This window comes from Pan troglodytes, chromosome 10, assembly GCF_028858775.2.
Source record: "Pan troglodytes isolate AG18354 chromosome 10, NHGRI_mPanTro3-v2.0_pri, whole genome shotgun sequence".
In the NCBI taxonomy this organism is placed as follows: Eukaryota; Metazoa; Chordata; class Mammalia; order Primates; family Hominidae; genus Pan; species Pan troglodytes.
Window position 1 is genome coordinate 56,548,619 of NC_072408.2, and position 22,428 is coordinate 56,571,046.

At 34.1% G+C, this 22,428-nt stretch overlaps 1 protein-coding gene across 19 annotated transcripts in view; it reads left to right on the top strand.

Annotated features, from left to right (window-relative positions):
- KIF21A (kinesin family member 21A) overlaps nucleotides 1–22,428 on the top strand; it is a 149,939-nt gene that overhangs the window by 122,661 nt on the left and 4,850 nt on the right. For 4 of the 19 annotated variants that reach the window (XM_016923647.4, XM_054664356.2, XM_016923644.4 and 1 more), the window contains 10 exons: nucleotides 454–561; nucleotides 2,276–2,404; nucleotides 4,507–4,545; nucleotides 5,232–5,246; nucleotides 8,926–9,062; nucleotides 10,708–10,888; nucleotides 12,750–12,914; nucleotides 15,578–15,695; nucleotides 17,381–17,551; nucleotides 18,833–19,032. In XM_016923647.4, the coding sequence (XP_016779136.1) occupies nucleotides 454–561; nucleotides 2,276–2,404; nucleotides 4,507–4,545; nucleotides 5,232–5,246; nucleotides 8,926–9,062; nucleotides 10,708–10,888; nucleotides 12,750–12,914; nucleotides 15,578–15,695; nucleotides 17,381–17,551; nucleotides 18,833–19,032 (1,263 nt within the window). The remainder of the gene's footprint in view (nucleotides 1–453; nucleotides 562–2,275; nucleotides 2,405–4,506; nucleotides 4,546–5,231; nucleotides 5,247–8,925; nucleotides 9,063–10,707; nucleotides 10,889–12,749; nucleotides 12,915–15,577; nucleotides 15,696–17,380; nucleotides 17,552–18,832; nucleotides 19,033–22,428) is intronic. The other 15 variants (XM_016923656.4, XM_016923651.4, XM_016923649.4 and 12 more) reach the window with 6 other exon arrangements.

Below are 22,428 nucleotides of genomic sequence, written 5' to 3' on the forward strand. Positions count from 1 at the left end.
TGTGTATGATTACCTATAGAACTATTTTGTGATTGTGTCTCAATATTAATTCATTAAATCTCATTGTTTCTCATATTCTGATATTCTAATATTTTTGTTCTTACAAAACTATAAAGATAATTTTTCTTCATCTGAAATAATTACCAATGAAATTAAAACACATCTAAAATATTTGTTGTGGCTATTTGGCAGTATATCACTGATATTTATATTCAAAGATAGTAAGTTGTTACATATTTAATAAGATCACCAATTTAAAAATTATAGTTGCTGAGCTTCCATCAACTATAACTCATGTAATATTTTCCTATGTTAGTTTTATTTTTTGTTCTCAAGTAATAATCTTTCTCAGGTTCCAGTTATTAACCTATTACAAATTTTAGATTGACTATCTACCAAAGTTGTATGTGCAAATTTAGAATTAGGTAATTAAAGAATCTTCTTTTACTTTAGTTCCAGGCAGTCATCTCTATCAGAAAAAAAAATTCCAGAGCCTTCTCCTGTAACAAGGAGAAAGGCATATGAGAAAGCAGAAAAATCAAAGGCCAAGGAACAAAAGCAGTAAGTGACTAATGTGTTTTACCTGCTAGACTGTATTAAATGCCTGCTGCACTTAGATGCTAAAGATAATCATGAAATTATTTTCCAGATTTAGGCTGGTGCTGTGGTTATGACTATTTGACTAATCAAGACAGTCAAGTCAGCTTTTGGCTTGGCTCGGTGGTCTAATATTCTTGGTCATACATATACCTGTAAAAATATTTGAGCACTTGTCCCTGATCATGTCCACTTACTTACTTGCCAGTTATTTGTGTATATCATTTTAAGAGTTAATATATACTTGAGGTAAGGCTTATTAAGTCTATATTTCAGATAGTCTTCTATTAATAGAAAAATTTAGAATTAATTTTGACCGTCATTGCCATGTCAGCTAAAACTGATCTTGACCCTACCTCTTTAGAGTGGCTGACAGAAAAACTAATATTAATCATAGGGTGTGTTATTGTGCCATTTTCTTGTTGCTCTCTCATGTTTACGTTGTTGGTATTATCCTCAATGTTTCTTCTGTGTGTTTTGTGAGGGTTAGTTTACTTAGCAGTACATAGTATAATCTGATTATCCACTTAACTGGGCGTTTACAAATTGCAACATGACAGCATGCAGAAGTTGATTGGATTAGAACCACTGTTACCCTGCCACCCCTCCCTCAGTTTACCTGTTCTGCATGTGACAGGCAGATCTCAGACATGTCCTTGAAAGCATTTATGCGAATTTACATTTAAATATTAGTGAAGTGAATTACTTTAATTTCTTTGACATAAAAATAAATGTGAATATATTTAAAAAGAAGTGTTCATTTATTTTCCGTGCCTAAATGGACAATTCTATACCATCCACTACCCTGTGCCAAGATGCACACTGTCTTTTTTGACCATGGGTTTAGCTGACTTGAATGTCATAGAAATTATCCTTTTTTTTTTTTTTTTTTTTTGAGATGGAGTCTCGCTCTGTTGCCCAGGCTGGAGTGCAGTGGCGCTATCTCGGCTCACTGCAAACTCCGCCTCCCGGGTTCACACCATTCTCCTGCCTCAGTCTCCCGAGTAGCTGGGACTACCGGCGCCCGCCACCACGCCCAGCTAATTTTTTTGTATTTTTAGTAGAGACGGGGTTTCACCATGTTAGCCAGGATGCTCTAAATCTCTGACCTCATGATCCGCCCGCCTCGGCCTCCCAAAGTGCTGGGATTACAGGCGTGAGCCACCGTGCCTGGCCGAAATTATCCTTCTTATCACCCTTGCTTCCTGTACTTAAAGATGTAGTTTGCCTGTGTCTACTGAATTAAATCTCTCAAGAATAATTGGGAAATGGGGATGGAGCACATAAATGATTTAAAAATAGATGAATGAACCAACTGAATAAGCAAACATCTCGTAAGCTCTCTGGGTCTCTTTCCTCATCTGTAAAGTGAGCAACTTTCTCTTGATTCTAAAATTGTATAATTTTAAATGTGGCTTGCTTTATTCTTATACTGACTTCTGATTTCAGCAGACAGAATCTTCTCTTTAGTGCCATCTTGTGGCCAATGTAACAAAATCCAGTGAAAAATTTTAAAAATTGTTCAGAATGCATTTTATCTTACAAAAAAGGAAGAAAGGAAAGAAGGAGTTCTCTAATAAAGAGCTTTTTTTTTTTTTAAAGAGCATGTTTCTTATAACTTTTCTAACAAATCATAACCAATTAAAGCCACCTACTTAATGTTCTTTTTTTCTTGTAGCTCAGATTCTGGAACTTCAGAGGCTAGTCTTTCACCTCCTTCTTCCCCACCAAGCCGGCCCCGTAATGAACTGAATGTTTTTAATCGTCTTACTGTTTCTCAGGGAAACACATCAGTTCAGCAGGATAAGTAAGTCATTATGGAAAAGAGCCCCAATTATTTATATAATATTCTGAACCTGTCAATACAGTCTGTAGAAAACATGTAGTCATCTCTGTGTAGGAGATGGAGCCTGACTTGTGAACTCTTGCCATATTTTATGCATCTTTCCAATGGGAAAGGAACCATGCAGCCAAAATTAGAGAAAATTATTTTCCTGCTGAACATTATTCCCTCTTGTAGATTTGTATTGCTATGCCTTCAGCACTTGTCTTGCCTTTTCTTTTACAAGTAAATTAGAACTGAAAAATCTTTGAGACCACTTGATGTTTAAATTTTTGGAGATTCTTCAGCTTCTGTGAGCCCACAAAAGCCTCTAATTTAGATAGCCTGAGTTGGAAAGAGGCAAATTACTTTACTTCTGGGGGATATAACAGTTTACAAAGACCATTGTTACAAGTGCAACACGTTTTTGTCATCTGATTGTTCTAGACAAGTTCACCACAAGATTTCAATAATTGTGTTCTTGGAATAAAAAATCACCTTTATGGATGGAGAGAGTAGGACTGGGAGTGGGTTGCAGGGGTGGAGAAGTTGGAGGGATGTGGAAAATGTAAATGTCATCAAATTTGAAATGACAAAGTATCCACACATTGAGCCAGAATCTCTCTTGCAAGAATGCCATACTAACAATACTGCCGTAAGGTATTTATTAACTCTGACTTGTCTGCTTGGAGTTGGAATGATAATGATTGTTTTCTGCTATTGCCTCCCTGTATATATCAATAATCTCTAAAATTTATAGGATGCCATTTAAGATCTGTCTGTCTGGCATGTTTAGATCATTTTAAATGGCTCTATAAACTTAGAGAATCATACCATAGTTTTTAAAGAATTATAAATATACTTAATTTATGGATAATTCTTTTATTTATGGATCCTTCGTTAGATTTTAATATGGTTTAATTAGTAGAAGATATGTTCTTTACATTGATATAGGTAGGTAAATATTTTCCTGTGTTATTAAACAAAATACTCTTTAACATTGTCAAATTATTTCTGTCATTAATTGAGAAAAGTTGAACATTAGGAATACTTTTGGGAAGTCAAGTTTCACTAGGTATACGAAGAGTTGCTAAATTTGTGTCTACCTTGCCTTCACAGTCAGAATATTTTCTGTCAATCTTTTGATAATCTTGACAACCTAATCACAGTTCCATATTTTTTACTGAAATACTTTATGAGCTACCAATAATTTGACTCTGTTGTCATCTCTATAAACTAAAATGTAGAATAACTGACTGCTCTACACTTTCAAAAACTTGACTACCCCTTTACATTACTTTCTCTGGGGCTCCTTTTTGAAGCAACCATATCCCACTAGCAAGACGCAGATCTCCCACATTGTTTCTGGTTACATTCTATGTCAACACTCACCATATCCTCATTCTCCTCAAGCCTGTTGTACAGTCGAATAGATTTTCATAATAACCAGACTCACTGCAGTCTTGGAGGCCTCAAGGTAGGGCTAACAGGAGTGACTTGTCCATTTTAAAAGCCCACTAAAGTACCCCAGCTGTTACTCAGATGCTCCCTAGTCAAAAGAACTCAGTGTTTTTGAGATAAGTTAAAGCCAAAAGTTATTAAATTTTGAGTGACTTGCTTTCTGTGCGAAAACACAATCTATTTTGTGTAACTTCAACATTAGAGTCTATATCTAAAGTGATAATTATCAAGGTGAATAAAATTGATCAACAGTTATTGAAATGGGAAAATTTTTCCAGGACTAGTCAAATTAAATAGAGCAAACCTTGAAGTGCTATATCTCATGTACTTGATACTGTTCTTCTGCAAGGCCTAAATTTTAGAAGTGAGGATAGATTTTGTATATCAGTATTAGAAAATTTTAGCCCCCAAAGTCTTGCTAGAAGACATAAATATCAAACTTTTTACGTGACTTAGCTATACTTTAAACATGCTAATATCCAGTGCAAGTAGAAAAGCAGGGCACTATGAAGGAAATGTTTGCTATATATCTGTTATTCATGCTGTTGATTTTGAGTCCAAAGTCAGTGTCCTTACCTGTTGACATCTGTATTCTTTCTCTCATAATTCTAACTCTTTCACTATAGGTCTGATGAAAGTGACTCCTCTCTCTCGGAGGTACACAGGTACTTTCTTTCCTGCCTTTCCTACATTCTGGAATTTCATTGATGTTCTAAAGTGCCTTCCTAGAAATTCTAAGCAAGTCTCATTTTTGTTGCATGCATCACTTGTTGTAAATCATATAAATGCACTAATATTTCTAAACATGATAATTTTAATACATTTTTGTGGTCATACCTTTTAGATAAAGTAGTGGTTTTTTTGTATAATAGTTTAAAAATTGTGATACCTGTTTTCTGTCTGTAATCTGAATCTTTTCTTTAAAAGAAATCAAGTTTTATGAATATTGATGTCAAGAAGATTTCTTACTCTCAACAATTAGGTATTTCTAATGCCTCAAAGTGTGTGAGGTAGATAAGGTATTTTTTTCTTGTTGGTTTAGCAATTTTAAGTAAAAAGATTATATGATTAAAAATAAAAATATGCTAGAGAAAAAAAGGATACTATTATACCAAAAATTAAAAAGAATAGGAAATAAACACTAAGGAAGCATTTTTTAAAATAAATATTCTTAAGAATAGGTGCAGCTTTAAAAATAACTGTTATTTTTTTCATTTTATGGATTTTTCTGGGGGTCCTTAACTTCTCTTTCTCTTTCTCTCTGTCTCATTCCCTTTCACCATTATCATTTTATGTCTTCCCTCTTTGCACTTGTTTTCCTTGTTTTATGGCCATTTTTGCTGATCATCAGCAGATCCTCCAGAAGGTAGGCAGGGGAAGGGAGAGGAAATTAATTTCATTTCCAGTATCAAAAGACCTTACAGGTTTGCATGGAACAAAAATAAGTGTTTATTTTTTTTTCTCCTTCAGATCAAGTCTGTTGTACAAATTTGCCATATTTAACCTTAAACTTGTTTAAAGTTGATTTTATATTTCAAAATGTGAATAGATTAATTCAAATAGAGAAATACCATGGCTGTATGTTTCTAATATCATTAAGTTTCTATTATCTTTGGTAGTTTATATAAAATATTAATCCTAGTATTCTGAATATTTAAGAACATTTTAAAGTATCTAATAAAACACTGTGTTTAATATTGAGATTTTTTTCTCAAAAGACTGAATAATCAATGACATAAAAATACATAAGAATGAAAAAAAGGCATCCTGATCTCCTGGAAATAACTGTGCCATACATAAGTTACTGGGGCAAATATTTACTGAGTATTTTATGATACTATAACCTTTGACATGACAGAATTGTGTTGAATATTACATCATCAGGGAAACATTTAATAGATTCTTAGGATAAAGCTTGTAATCTGAAGGAAAGAAACCTTTGGAGACACAGTATTACATCTGAGGGTACTGTTTAGCTTTTTTCTTAAGAAGATTTGTTATTAAATGCACATTGAAAATAGCTCTTAGGCTGTTAACATGAATTGTTTTCTTATAATCAGCTTTTTGACCTATATATACATATATATTTTCTGTTTGAGAATTAACAGTAGCAACCTACTATTCTTTAGAATCATACCTTTTCAATATTTGAAGAAATATGTGTAAATTTGATGGCTTCAGTTCATATCTATGAACCTTAAGACATCAAAATTTCCAAATGGCAGATTCAGACTTTTGAGCGGGTTTTGCTCCAATTTCAATTTTAATCTGGTTAAATTGTTAGATTACAAATTACTGAGCATTAGTTTCAGTAATCTCAAATTGACACATGTATGCAAATCATGGCATCACATTTCATAATTATATATCCAGAGATAATAATTCCTTATATCATTTATAGGGATAAGAAACTCCTATCACTTTTGTGATCATTATAACCAGACTCTAAAAATAAATGTTTTTTTTCTCCTCAACTCTAAATTTACCTCCTTTAAATTTCCATTTGTTAGTCTTCATCAGCCCTTTTTTTCCCTTACCAGAATTAATTTTATATATCTTTTTCTTTATATATGACAGCTCTTCAAATATTCAGCCCTTTTAAATTATGCTGTTGTATCCTCTCTCCAGTAAATGTTCTTTTATCAGCTCAATAGTTTCATCATCTGTTCCTTATGTAATATAGTCTACAGATCCTTCATTCTGCTTCTACTGTTTTGTAAAGGCTCCAATTTTTCAATGTTCTTCTTAAAATGGGACATCTAAAACTACACCTCATTCCATATATGGCCTACATAGAATGCAGTAAATCTATCGCTGTCTTTCTCCTGAAATATTTATTTCTATTAAACAAATCATTGATAGTGAGTCGGCATATAAAATAAATGAATTTTGTTTCAGTGATTTTTTTCAGGCAATATAATGTCCAGTTCTTTAATATATCCATTTAATAAGCATGCCACTTCTCCCTAGGGCTAGGTAAAGATTGACTAGATACCAAAGATCTTCCAGATCAGCAGTGACCTTGACTCGTTAGGTATGACTCTTCAACTACCTGTGGAAATACTTTACTCTAACAGTTCCATACTTATTCACATTGTCCACAAGGATATCATTTAAAAGTCTTATTGTATGGGCTTTATTAGAGTCAACATATATTGTGAATATGACATTCCCTTAAATTGGTATCTATTAACCCTACAAAAAACTTTCCCCATGAAATTGATGAGCCCATGTTATCTTTTGTTGGTGAACATTTATTTTTAAGTGGATAATGATTTGCTTAATGTATTCCTCTTTGAGACTCAACGAGAAGTTGAGTTTCTGAATTCCACGTTTTTCCGGCTTTTTGGAAGATCAGGTCTACATGTTTTGTCCCTTTTTTTGATCTTTGTGATTTCTTAGAGTACTGACAAGGATTTTGCCTACACAATGGCATATACTTTCAAAACCCTATGATATAATGATTTAAAAACAGAAATACTTGAATGTATTGAATAAATCTCCATTGTCAGCTCTAACTTATTTTGGGCTCACGTTTCTTAATCATTTCTGCCCTCTTGCATCTCGAAGATTATTCTCTTTCATTAAGAAGATGGAAACAAAACAGTTTTCCTTTATCCTTATATTTGTCCTAATATGCCATTTGTCTTACATAATGGACATAATTCAACCTAATTGGAAGCATATAATGCTTTGAGCGAAGGTACATTTGACTGTTTGTCATGTCTTAATTCATTATCATCTTTAGCCTCCCCAACACCATTATTTTAATTCAGAACCTATCTTAAATTCCTTTGGGAGAGGGACAATGTTTTGATAATCTTTATATTTCCATAGTACGTAGCCCAGTGCCATAAAGCAGAAACTACAAAAATATCAAATTTATGAGAAAGCTCCCTAAAGAGCTTCATTGTTTTTAATTTTTTTATTTTAAATTTTTGCAGGTACATAGTAGATATATATTTATGGAGTACATGAGATGTTTGGATACAGGCATGCAATGCACAATAATCATATCATGGAGAATGGGGTAGCCATCCCCTCAAGCAATTATCCTTTGTGTTACAAACAATCCAATTATACTCTTTTAGTAGTTTTAAAATGTACAATTATTATCAACTATAGTCACCCTGTTGGGCTATCAAATAGTAGGTCTTACTTTATTCTTTCTATTATTTTTGTACCCATTAAACATCCCCACCTCTCCCAACCCCCACTGCCCTACCTAGCCTCTGGTAACCGTCCTTCTACTCTCTATGTCCATGAGTTCAGTTGTTTGATTTTTAGATCCCATAAATAAGTGAGAATATCCAATGTTTCTCTTTCTGTGCCTGGCTTATTTTACTTAACATAATGATCTCCAGTTCTATCTATGTTGTTGCAAATGATATGATCTCTTTCTTTTTTTATGGCTAAATAGTACTCCATTGTGTGTATGTACATTTTCTTTATCCATTCACTGTTATTTTAAATTCTCATTCTTTTAAAATTTTCTTTGAGATTGTCAGTTCTTTAAGTTTTTGTTCTTTTTAACCCATTGTCCCTTTAGAATTTCTGTTCATTCAATTATTCCTATCTTCAATTTTTGTTTGAAATCTGCTTTCTTAGTATTTTAGGTGGCATATATATTATACTTTCTCCAGCATGTTCCTTTACACCCCAGCTTGACATAGAATTATGTTTTCCTGTTATTTGTCATTTCTGCTTCTTCCTTATTTGTCAGAATTCAGTACACTCAAATAATTCCCATTGTGGCTTCGTTAAACCTTGGAGAGATGAAATTATTAATAAGAAAATCTAGATGTATTATAGTCTTTGCTCTTTGCAGAATGCAGCTGTTAGCAGATGCCTGATTAGTTGATATACTCCATCACTATTATTATTTCACACTTTGTCCTTTTGCTTAAAAGAGAGCAGTCTGGATTTTATTACTAATTACTTATAAATACTTCTTAAAGTTAGGGGAAAAAAACAAAACTAGTCTCATGATATAGTCTCATGATACTGAAGTGAGTCTTGGTTTGTTTGTTTTTTCCCCACCTTAGGGGCATAATCAACCCATTTCCTGCTTCAAAAGGAATCAGAGCTTTTCCACTTCAGTGTATTCACATAGCTGAAGGGCATACAAAAGCTGTGCTCTGTGTGGATTCTACTGATGATCTCCTCTTCACTGGATCAAAAGGTGCTAGTAGTTATCTAATGCAGATATTTAATAGCTTTTTTTTAAATTACATTTTTAACATATTCTAGAAAACTGTCAAACTATTTAAGACCAGAAAGAATCGGATAATCTGGTTCAACCCCTGAATGTAAAATATATAAAATTATTGCATAGTTGAGCAGCAAGTAAAACCTCTGTTGATGTTTTGTGAATACAATGGTGACAGAATACATCTCTCTACAGTATTTGGGCATGTACTGCATGTAGAGTCCTGAATTTTGAAATGCAGGTTATATAAAAATCTATAAAAGGCTATTTAAATATACAATATGGGAAAGAGAATAAGATGCATAGCAACCACTATTTCTGCAACACTTACTACATATCAGGGGCTATGCTAGGCAGTATACTAATATATCTCACCTAATTCTCACAACAATCTCAATGAGATACATGTTGCATCCTCATTTTGTAAACAAAGAAACTCAGGATTCAAGTGAATAAATACTTTTCTCAGGTAAATTTAGCTAGTAAGTGGAAGAACAAGGATTAGAAACCTAGGTATACCCTTCTCCAATCCTGCACTCTTAACCCCTTTGGTACAATTGCAAGTAACTGGAAACCAGCTATAAATGCTTTGAAGAGTTATAGACTAAGAGTTTTGGGGTTCTGGAAAAGAGAGGAATTATGACCAGCTATGAGAAACAAGGAAGGCTTTGACAAGGAGTCATTTAGGAAGTACCTTATAGGATGGTTTGGATATTTACAGGTAGGAATGAATAATCAAGATTACAGAATAACATAAGCAGAGACATGAAGATAAAAGTGGAGCATGTTTGGAAACTAATTCTACTTGGGTTGAAAAATGGAATATGTATAAGAGAAGTGCTGGTCATTGAGGCTAGAAAGGTGAAAAGCAAGCATGTACAGGAATTCAGGGAGCTAGTGAAAGTTTTTAGCATTTAGGGATAGTCCAAGATTCACTTTAATCAGCAAATATTTATTGCTCATTGTCTATGAGGGAAGTATAAGATCCCAGCTAGAACTTATGAATTGAGAGTAAAAGTAAAGAAATTCTCCAATTAAAAAAAAATTGTTCTTTGAAAATACTGTATTTTTCTAATGATTCAAATTAAATGTTTCTCTCCAGTATAATTAGATATTCAACATATCAGAAAAAGAAAAAGAATAGTTCTGTGATTATATTTTTGGGTCAAAAATAAAAATATAATTTATCAATCATTGACCCTTGGGGGGAAAAATGTGTGTATATTTACTAGTGTAGAGAATGTTGTGAGGAGGTAGGAATATGATCGGAGAAGAATGTTTTGAAGAGGCTGATCTGAGACTGCCATTCTAAATTCAGTGGCAATTTGAAGCAAGACTCTTTTGATATGACCATTTCAAAATTTTTCATAAATATTTTTTCAATACCACATGATACATACACCAGACATCCCAGACTTTTATCTGATCCTTTACACATACCTTGTCTTTGAGCCTGTTGCAGAGGGTCAAGGATGAAGTTAGGATCCTTGTGGTACGTTAATTACTATTTTCATTTCCTTCCCATAGGAGAGAAATTATTTAAATAATTTTTATTGTTAAGAGAACCTAAAGTAGTTCATATTAATGGTGTTTTCTTTTTTTTATGTGTTTGTTTTAGATCGTACTTGTAAAGTATGGAATCTGGTGACTGGGCAGGAAATAATGTCACTGGGGGGTCATCCCAACAATGTCGTGTCTGTAAAATACTGTAATTATACCAGTTTGGTCTTCACTGTATCAACATCTTATATTAAGGTGTGGGATATCAGAGATTCAGCAAAGTGCATTCGAACACTAACGTAAGTAACTTGAAGACATATAGCATAAAGGAGGAATAGCTCTTCTTTTTTTTTTTTTTTACAAATATAAGAAAAGAGAGGACTATAAATGCATTTTAATTTTTGTATACCTGTCCACTTCCCAGAGGATATTAAAGTGTTCACAAAGAAAAGCACAGATAAAATAAGAGGGGGGAAAATTTGACAAATGAAATATAAGAGCCTGGTATTTAACAGAAAGGGATAAGCCATATTTGATCGGTGACTAAGTATACATTTCATATTTTCTCCCTCCCAAATATAAGGTATTACATTTTCATACTATTTCTTACTTGATAGAGTTCAATGTTTTATATTACTTGCTTCAAATAACTACCATTCCTTGGGAAATGGCTGAAATCACCATGGTAGGCAGTGAAGAAGTACTTATAACTTTTAATTAACAGAGATTGAAAAGCTGAGAGTGTTTTTTAAGGACTGAGACTGCTTTGGTGTGAGTACAAATTTCATAACTGCAGGTTATTTTGGTTAATTGGAGGATTAATTTGTTTTTTCTGTGCTCATTATTGTATTTGTCTTTAAAAGTGTAGAACAAGTGATTCTTTTTGCTGTGATATTGATGAATTATTTTAATAATCAAAATTGACGTAAACTCGGTAGTCATTTAAATGAGAGAAGGGAGCATAAGAAAGGTTAATTTTTACTAATTTGTAGAGATAGTAGAGACTATTTTTAAGTGCTGTTTTGTAATTTGAGAACTACTTTATTATTCTTTTTACTGAATACAAGTCTTGAAACTCTTGTAGAAAAATAATACTATTATATCGTATACTAAGATATAATATATCTTATGTTAGAATTTACCAATTCAATTGGATCACTGAAGTTAAATTTGAAAAGATTGATTATGGCTTAATATTTTAGAAGTTAGCTAAGAAAATGTTTCAAAATTTAAAAAAAATTTCACCTAGAATTTATCTGAAGAAATAGGCATACGTTATGTTTAAGGCCTTAGATACTTCATCTATGATTGGGTTAAAGTAAATGAAAACTGCAAATAATTCAAAAGGTCTCCATTGTCTTTAATCCAGAAAGGCAATTCTTATACACAAAAGAGTATTGGTAAGCCTGGCCCTTGGGTAGAGTGGGGTGGTGCTTCTGGAAGCTGTAGGAAAATAAACTACTTTTGTGGCAACGTATCATTTGTTGATTTTTTTTTTTTTTGAGATGGAGTCTTGCTCTGTCTTCCAGGGTGGAGTGCAGTGGTGCAATCTCGGTTCACTGCCACCCGCACCTCCCAGGTTCAAGTGATTCTCCTGCCTCAGCCTCCCGAGTAGCTGGGATTACAGGCACGCACCACCACCCCCAGCTAATTTTTGTATTTTTAGTAGTATTTTAGTATTTTTAGTAGAGACGGGACTTCACCATGTTGGCCAGGCTGGACTCAAACTCCTGACCTCAGGTGATCCACCCACCTCGGCCTCCAAAGTGCTGGGATTACAGGCGTGAGCCACTACACCCAGCTATTTGTTGATTTTTTTATGTTTAAAATTAAAAAAAAATCTAATCTTTTCTGAAAGATGTTTTAGCCCTTCCTAACTCAGGGCCTGGAATTACTAGTATACCAAGTAAGAGTTTTAAACCATGTAATCTTATTTTATTCATTCATAATCTTATTTTATTTATTTATCTCTTCACTTACCAAATAATTATTTATATGCACCAACTCTGTGTTAGGTGCTGTGCTAGGTAGTATACATACAGTGACAAAAGGACACTGTTCTTGTTGTTGCCTACAGCCAGTTTCCTGGGAATTCAAGGAATTCTAAGCCAAACCCAAGTCCAGAAGTGTGACTTTGTTGCTTTGTTTGTATCTCTTAAGGTCTTCAGGTCAAGTTACTCTTGGAGATGCTTGTTCTGCAAGTACCAGTCGAACAGTAGCTATTCCTTCTGGAGAGAACCAGATCAATCAAATTGCCCTAAACCCAACTGGCACCTTCCTCTATGCTGCTTCTGGAAATGCTGTCAGGATGTGGGATCTTAAAAGGTAGATATTTTTAAGAAAACATACCTCTTGCCTATGGCAAATACAACTTCAGACATTAATAACATTAGTGCATGTGAAATCCAATTTTTATGACCCCAGAAGTTAATGTAAAATCATAGGCTTTTTTATTCAGCATAGTACCTCTAAATGTCTCTTGTGTCCTTATTAACAAACTGACAATTTTCTCTTTTTTTTAATCTCCGTTGCTGGGGAAAATAAGTATATAGGGGAAAAATAAAATTGAAACATTACAATTTCTTAATATTTGCCTACAAGTCACGTTGTTTACTAGGAAGAGGTCAAGATTCTCATCCTGGTTTCACCAGCACTCTTGATAGAGTTATTTCTTGCAACATCGTTTAAACATCTTATATCTTAAATTTTTTCATTTATAAAATTAACAACTTTGGGCATAAAGTCCTCAGAATTTTTGTGAATATAAAATAAAATATATGTAAACTATGAAGTATTAAGAAGATAAAATAGTTAAAAAGAAAAAAATGATAAATTAAAATTTAAGGCATTACATCTTTCATTCAATTTTTATTTCCTATGAAGTGTGAACTCTTTTCCTTTAGTTGAGTGTTTATGTTAGCTTGTTTTCTAGTTCTTAAAATTTTGGCAGCAAGGAAACATTCACTTATTAGTTAACAAATATTTATTCAACCCAAATATGTATGTCAGGCATTGCACCAACAGTGTGGTGAGTACTAGGAATAAAGACAGAGCAAGACAAATGTTGCTGGTCTTGAACTCCTGGGCTCAAATGTTCTTGCCACCTGAGCCTCCCAAAGTGCTCGGATTATAGGCAGGAGCCACTGTGCCCAACCTAGATCTACCTTCTTAGAGCTCATCTTATAATGGAGAATAAAGGCCATTAAACAGGCTGTTACAGGATTCTTAGTGACAGTTCCAATTCAGGTAATATGGGGTGCCTCTCATCCAGAAGGGATTTGCCAGTGGTAAATCAAATGGATGGTTTTTTGAAAAACATTGAGAAAAACTAGTGTTATAATTTATAACATTTAAAGCATGTTAAAGTATGACTGGCAAAATATAATAAACATAATTTATAGATAAATAGATAAGAGAAAAACCAGGGTCCTAACTACTGTATTATAAATAAAATGTAGAAAATTAAAAACAGTACTTTTTTAAGAAAATGAGAAAAGAGGTGAGGACTTGGTTTATTCTTGAAGATATTTAATCTGACTCATAGTAAGAGCACCATAGAAGAAATAGTCAAAATCATGACACAAGGCAGAAAAGATACCAGCTTTTGAAAATCTTTTGCACTTTTTAATTTGCTGATAAGTTTGACTCTTGGAAACCTGGTTGATTTCAGCAAGATGCTACTAATTAAGTGTAGATCTTAACAAAGGAACTAAGAGAATAGTTTTCAAGAAACTGTAACATCTTAGAAGCTAGATACATGTCTTTATTCCAGCAGCTTGATTTGAGGTAGGACTGTGAAACGAAGGTTCATTGTTACTCTCTGCCAACTGACATCACACAGTTTTCTACCAGCCGCATAGCTGGTCATTTTCATGTCTTTATAATAATTGATGAAATGGACCACTTATTGTCTGATGTACACATCCACACAGATATGTGTGTACATAGATATATGTATGTATATATGTGCATATATGTGTATATATGATGTACATGCAAGTGCATGTGTATATATGATGTACATGCAAGTGCATGTGTACTTATGTGTATTTGTGAAAACGTGTGTGTAATAAAATAATTTTACTTTCTCAGTATTGTTACTGATTTTGTAATTACATCAGTGATATCGTCATTTTATTTGAAATTCAAATTGGACCTAATCAGTCCTATGCCTATCACATATTCAGACATTTAGCAGATTGATGCTTAGGTGGATTTAGGTTGGAATTAAAATTAATCATTTTTTGCACTTCTGCTGCTTTTTTGCTTACCTAAATGACATTAGTCAGCTTTGGAATAACTTATTTATGGCTCTCCCGTTTGCATCATAGATTATATTAGTTTTGACTAACTTGAACAGAGTTTCGTAGATGTGGAGCTAAAATGAAAAAAGCTGGTGATGCACACCTATAAGTCCCAGCTACTGAGGAAGTTGAGGTGGGAGGATTGCTTGAGGCCAGGAGATTGAGACTGCAGTGTGCCATGATCATGCCTGTGAATAGCCACCGCACTTCAGCCTGGCAACATAATGGAACCCCATCTCTGTTTTTTTTTTTTTCTGGAGTCGGATTCTCGCTCTGTTGCCCAGGCTGGAGTGCAGTGGCTCGATCTCGGCTCGCTGCAGCCTCCCACCCCCAGATTCAAGCAATTCTCCTGCCTCGGCCTCCTGAATAGCTGGGAGTACACGCACCCACCACCACATCCGGCTAATTTTTATGTTTTTAGTAGAGACGGGGTTTCACCATGTTGGCCAGGCTGGTCTCAAACTCCTGGCCTCAGGTGATACGTCCACCTTGGTCTCCCAAAGTGCTGGGATTACAGGCATTAGCCACTGCACCCGGCCCAAGATCCCATCTCTAAACATATAAAAAGAAAAAAAAAAGTTAGTGAATTATTTTATGAAAGAATGTAGATCGTTTATGTTGAGGCTTAGTCCCATCATACTAATAAATAATTTTAAACAAAACTATTTTTCTTTATTTTTAAAGGTTTCAGTCTACAGGAAAGTTAACAGGACACCTAGGCCCTGTTATGTGCCTTACTGTGGATCAGATTTCCAATGGACAAGATCTAATCATCACTGGCTCCAAGGATCATTACATCAAAGTATGTATAAGAGACTTTCTGAATTATATTTGTCTATTAAATGGTAATATTGAAGTATTCAGATTCATCTAGGACCTCTTTCTCTTATTTTCTTTTTTCCTTTCTAGTCTTTGCTTTTTCTTTTTAATCTTTTCCTCATTCATAGTTAGTGGTTTTGTTGTCTTATTATTCAATCATGCATTCTCACTTTTCATAGAAGAAAGGTTGGAAAACATTTTAAAGCTCTTTTAACTCAGTCTTCCAACTCATACATGAGTCTTATTGTCATGATCTTTTATCCCGAAAATATTATGATCTTCAGAATTTTATGAAATTAACAGATAAGGTAAGGAAAGATGCATAGTTTGATTCTAAAAATGTTAAATTTAAATGTTAAATGAAATACTAATAAAAGACATTCACATGGCCAGAAGGCCATTAGAAATTCAAGTCTAGAGTTTAAAATAAGTTGTGACTAGAGATGTAGGTTTGGGGAGCCATTCAAAGAGAACCAGATGTTCAAAGAGTTAAGAGTTGATGATGTGGCCAAGGTAGAGAGAAGTTGACTGGGAACTCAGCCTTGGGGAATATCTGTGAGAATCAATAGGAAGAAGGTAAGAAAGAGAGGTAGGAAGAATGTAAGTACTCATTCTAGAAACTTTGATTAAGAAATGAGAGATGGGTTAATGACTTGAAATTAGAATGGTTAAGAAAAGAGGATTCTATACCCTAGAGACATGAACGTATTTATGTACTTAGGAATTGGGCTTAGTGGAGAGGGAATGAGTGAGGAGAAAACTGAAGTGGTGGCAATTGATGAAGGTGGTAGGAGGAGTTAGATCATAGATGTGAACATTGAAAATAAGTAAGTATACTTTAGCCTCTGATAAAGAAGGGAAGGGTAAAAAGAAGTTTGAAGATAAAAACAAACTTTTAGAATGGAGGAGAGTGTCTAAAAAGTTTATTTTTTATGACACTAGCCTTTTCAGGAAAGCACAAGGTTACGGGCTAAGAGAGATGAGTGCAACTGAGGAAAGTGAAAAGATTTTGAACAGCAGCTTTGGGGAATTGGAGATGACCTCCGGGACTGCAGAGTTACCTAATAGTCATTAAATAATAACCATATTGTTTATTTGAATTTCAACTGGATTGATATGTAATATTTTTATTATTGAACATATCATTTGTGCACTTATACATGAAAAAAATCTGGTTTCCTTTCTTAAAAGCCTACAGACACAAAGCATGTAACATGCAAGCAAAAGTAGTGTGAAAAAAAGGGCACAGGTTTATCTTCAGTTGTCATTCATGCCAGGTTAATTTAATTAACTTAGTAAAACATACATAACAACAAATAACAAAACAAAACAATAATTAAGAGCTGGTGCCATCATGCATGCCTGTAATCCCAGCTACTCGGGAGGTTGAGGTAAGAGGATCGCTTGAGCCTGCAGTTAAGGCAGCTGTGCAGTATGATTGCACCTGTGAATAAGCACTGCACTCCAGCCTGGGAAACATAGTGAGACCTCATCTCAAAATAATAAATAAAATAAATAAAAAGAAAACATTTAACAAACCAGAAACAATAGATAACAAAACAAGTCATGTCTGATTAACATACATGTGTATGTGTTTCTAGGACTGTACAAATATTGGTGTTTATTTGCAAGTTAAATAGGATAACTGCTTTGTTTCTACCTTTTTAGATGTTTGATGTTACAGAAGGAGCTCTTGGGACTGTGAGTCCCACCCACAATTTTGAACCCCCTCATTATGATGGCATAGAAGCACTAACCATTCAAGGGGATAACCTATTTAGTGGGTCTAGAGATAATGGAATCAAGAAATGGGACTTAACTCAAAAAGACCTTCTTCAGGTAATGCAGAACGTTTTCATGGTATAGAGTGGGCATTTCAACACAATCCTGTAGCCTGTAGAAGAACTTGAAGAGCTTCTACGTAGATTTTTATCATTTACAGATAATATTAATCAGGCCTTTTTCTTAAAGAATGTTTCATCCTCCCCAGAGTTCTTCACTGGGAGAAGGGAAACAGTCAACATTGAATAATACCTGCTAGATAAGAGAAGAAGAGATGCTGATAAGAGTTGAAAGATCTAGGGTTGCTCCATGCATGTGTTTATTAAATAAAATCAGCCTGGGAGTAGAGCAGTTGCAGTTTCTCATTTTGTTTTGCTTTTGTTTATGTACACCTATTCCAAAGAGTTCCAAGTTTAGCTAAAGTCAAGAGTAATATAAATAATTTCTTATCTGTAAGAGCATTTTCATGCATCTAAGAGTGGTGGTTCTCTCATTTCCTACAAAATGATAGTTGGGTTGAAGTGATGTGTCAATAAATTCAAATATTGCTGTCTTTTCCTAATTCCCTGGAAAAGAAATTAGTTAACAGATGAAATTCTTTTCAAGTTTTTCCTTATATATATGTGTGGGTATTTATATGTCATAGTTGCTTCCACTTTCCTGCTTGTAATCAGCAGATGAAAACCAAACAAGAAACATAAATATTAATAGAAAAATCTTGGCAATAGATGCATATACAGTGTTGCATTCAAAAGCTTTTTAAAAATAAACATACATTCATGATTATAATTTTATATTGTGCATATAAATACACTTATGCATGAAGTATAGTCATATAGTCTGATCTTGTAATTACTGTTTACTCATCATGAAATATATAGATTATCTCTGGTCTTCTGCATAAATCTTCAGGCCTCTATATTCTCTATTGAAAGTTTAAACTGGTGGTATTATGAGCCAGTCCTTATAGTCCACATACCAGGTTGCAGTTTTCAAACTTGCTTTATTTAATACATTTTGGAGAAAGGTAAGATATTTACTGCCCATGAAGAGGATGTGATGCTCGAAAGTTCTATGTATTTTCAGGGTCTTTTACATTCTGTAAATTATAGCCCTTATATGCTGATAACAGTGATGAAAATTAGTGAGGCAAGTTGGGAAGCAAATTATCCGTTTATTTCTTTAAATCACTAAGAGTGATTGCATAGAAAATAAACTTTCTCCAGCCAATTCCAAATATCAAGTTTTGGCAATAAAATGTTTTTCAGTTTATTTTCATGTGAAAATGTCAGTTTGGAAGCTCTCCTTAAGCTGCTGATTTCACTTTTTTTCTTTTAGCAAGTTCCAAATGCACATAAGGATTGGGTCTGTGCCCTGGGAGTGGTGCCAGACCACCCAGTTTTGCTCAGTGGCTGCAGAGGGGGCATTTTGAAAGTCTGGAACATGGATACTTTTATGCCAGTGGGAGAGATGAAGGGTCATGATAGTCCTATCAATGCCATATGTGTTAATTCCACCCACATTTTTACTGCAGCTGAGTAAGTTTTCTTATATGATTTTTCTCTATATTGGTTGCTTCTGTTCAGATTTAATAAATATGTTGTAAATATCTAGAAACATTGAATATACAAAATCCTTCTTATAATCATTCTAATGTCTGTTTTAAGATGTCTTATTTATATTTTCTGATGTACATGTGGGCACTGAATTTAGGCACCCCAGGTTACATGACAATACTGTTACTCCTGTATAGCACTCTGCTTATTTTAGGAAGTGTGCTGTCACATGTTTCCTTGATGATTTTGACTTTTAGAAAATAATGACTAATTTCTAATGATTTTTATTTTCAGAAAGGCAACAAATTTGCCATTCTTCATATTTGGAACAAATTATTTAAAAACTCTCTGTGCTTCCTCCTCCCTTTAAAGTATAAGTACATAGTAATAACATCTGCTTCCTCCCGCTTGTGGATGGCTGGATTGATTGACTCATTTGTTCATTCACAATGAATCTTCTAAGTGCTGGGAATTGTTCCAGACTCCTGGGAATACAGCAGTGAGCAAAACAGATTCCAAACCCCGTCTATATTCTTATGAGAAGAAATGGAAAATACATTAAGTAGAATGTGTTAGATGGTGACAAGTGCAATGGTGAAAAAGAAAAGAGAGAAAGGGGATGGGATTTTCCTAGGGCAGGGTTACAAAATAGGGTGGTCAGTGAAGGCCTCATGGAGAAAGTGACATTTAAGATACTTGAAGGAGGTAGAAAGATGTGACTGTAAAATGACAGTTTATATATATAAATGACATTATATATAGTACATATATATGTACTTTGAAAAGGAAATTGTATGTATTATATAATGTGAAGTGTAGGTCTCATTCAAATAAAATGTAATTTCTTATGAATATCTATCTAAAACACCTCCCAATTTTGTTTGTGTACCATTTATGTCTATTTAATTTGAGCACTGCCTTTATTCAGTGTATCTCAAATGCATGAACACCCTGATTTTATTTTGAAGCCTTTACTTTATTTCTGTGTCATTTATTTTTATTTGTGCAGTTTCCATTGAATTTCTCCTTTCATTTAGATTTACTTTCATCTTTAAGTTGCATCAGAGCCGATTTATTTTGTTTTTCTAAGGTGCTTACCTTTGATGCTTCATTGATGCTATTTCCAAGATGCATTACTTTCTGAAAAGTCACCACTTTTGCTTACTTCCTTGGAAACTTGTTGTGTCCTTGAAAATTTACTGGATATATCCCACATTGGCTGTGGGACACCCAATACAAGACTTAGTATTGTGTATCAGTGAGGCCTGGGGATTGACATGTAATGTAATTGTACTTACTTACCTTCCAGGATATGGTCTCAGTTTTGAAGAGCTAAAATTTTTTTTTTTTTTTACTTTTATTTTAGGTTCAGGGGTACATGTGCTGGTTTTTTATATGGGTAAACTTGTGTCACCAGTGTTTGTTGTTCAGATTATTTCATCACCCATGTACTAAGCCTAGTACCCAATAGTTACTTTTTTCTGCTCTTCTCCTTCCTCCCACCCTCCACCCTCAAATAGGCCCCAGTGTCTGTTGTTCCCTTTTTTGTGTCTATGAGTTCTCATCATTTAGCTCCCATTTATAAGTGAGAACATGTGATATTTGGTTCTCTGTTTCTGCATTTGTTTGCTAAGGATAATAGTCTCAGCTCCATCCATGTTCCCACAAAATACATGATCTCATTTATTTTTATGGCTGCATAGTATTCCATGATGTATATGTACCACATTTTCTTTATCCAATCTGTCATTGATGGGCATTTAGGTTGATTCCATGTCTTTGCTATTGTGAATAGTGCTGTTATGAACATTTGTGTGCATGTGTCTTTATGGTAGAATGATTTATATTCCTCTGCTATACACCCAGTAATGAGATTGCTGAGTCAAACGGTAGTTCTGTTTTTAGCTCTTTGAGGAATCGCCACACTGCTTTCCACAATGGTTGAACTGATTTACACTCCCACTAACCAGTGTATAAGTGTTCCCTTTTTCCACAACCTTGTTGACATGTGTTATTTTTGACTTTTTAATAGTAGCCATTTTGACTGGTGTGAGATGGTATTTCATTGTGGTTTTAATTTGCATTTCTCTAATAATGTTGAGCTTTTTTTCGTATTCTAGTTAGCGGCATGTATGTCTTCCTTAGAAAAGTGTCTGTTCATGACCTTTTTCTACTTTTAAATGGGTTGTTCGATTTTTTCCTGATAAATTTGTTTAAGTTCCTGAGATGCTGGATATTAGACCTTTGTCAGATTCATAGTTTGCAAATATTTTCTCCCATTCTGTAGATTGTCTGTGTACTCTATTGATAGTTTCTTTTGCTGTGCAGATGAAGAGCTAAACTTTTTCTCAGCTTACTCAGTGTCTATCACATGCAAATATGTCTACTACATATTTTCAAAATCACAGGAAAATAACCAAGAAAATCAGAAGGAATTTAAAAAAATTAGTTCTACTTATTTATTTAATAAATATTTATATAGTGCTTACTATGTGCGAGGCATTGTTCTAACTGCTTTGCAGACATTAACTCATTTAGTCCTTAGAATAACTCTAGAAGTTAAGTATTATTATTATAATCTCTATTTTACAAGTAGGAAAACTGAGGCACTTTATAACTTACATAGATAATTTCATCATACCTGTCATTTCTGGATCTGATATCATTGATTTTTCTCATAATTACTGGTCTCATTTTCTTCTGCTGCTTTTCATGTCAAGTAATATTGTATTAAATGTTAGACATTGTAATATTTTGAGTATCTCAATTTTGTTGTACTTTTTATTCATTTAAAGAGTATCAGGCTTTGTTTATCAGGCAATTGGATTACTTGTGGTTCAGTTTTATGTTTTTAACACTTGTTTTTAACCTTTGTTAGGTAGGTCTAGAGTAGCCATTACTCTAGGGTTAGTTGGCTCTTCTACGAAAGTTTAACTCTTCCTGCAGTTCTACTGAATGTCCCAGGTGTTCAGTGGTATCTCTCTACTATACCGGTCAGAAATTGAACATCTCATAGCCCTGTATGAACTCTGGGAGGTTTTCAATATATAGCTCCCTGGTAGCTGTTTGCTGTCTGACCTTATAGTTGCACTCTACTCATGTACAACTTAACATTCAGTCAAAGACTTTAGGGGACCCTATGTAGATTTGTAGAGTTCTTTTCTCTGCATAGATCTCTCCTCTTCTCTACTTTCTGGATTTTGTTTTGTCTCTTCAACTAAGTGCTCCTGTGATTCTCTGCTTGGGTTCCCTCTCCCTTTGCTGTGGTGTGGAAAATGCTTCCAGGCAGATAGCTGGGGCTATCACACAGTTCATCTTCTTTGTTTCCCTTTTCTCCAGGATCACAGCCTCGCACTGCCTTTTGCCTAGTGTCTGAAA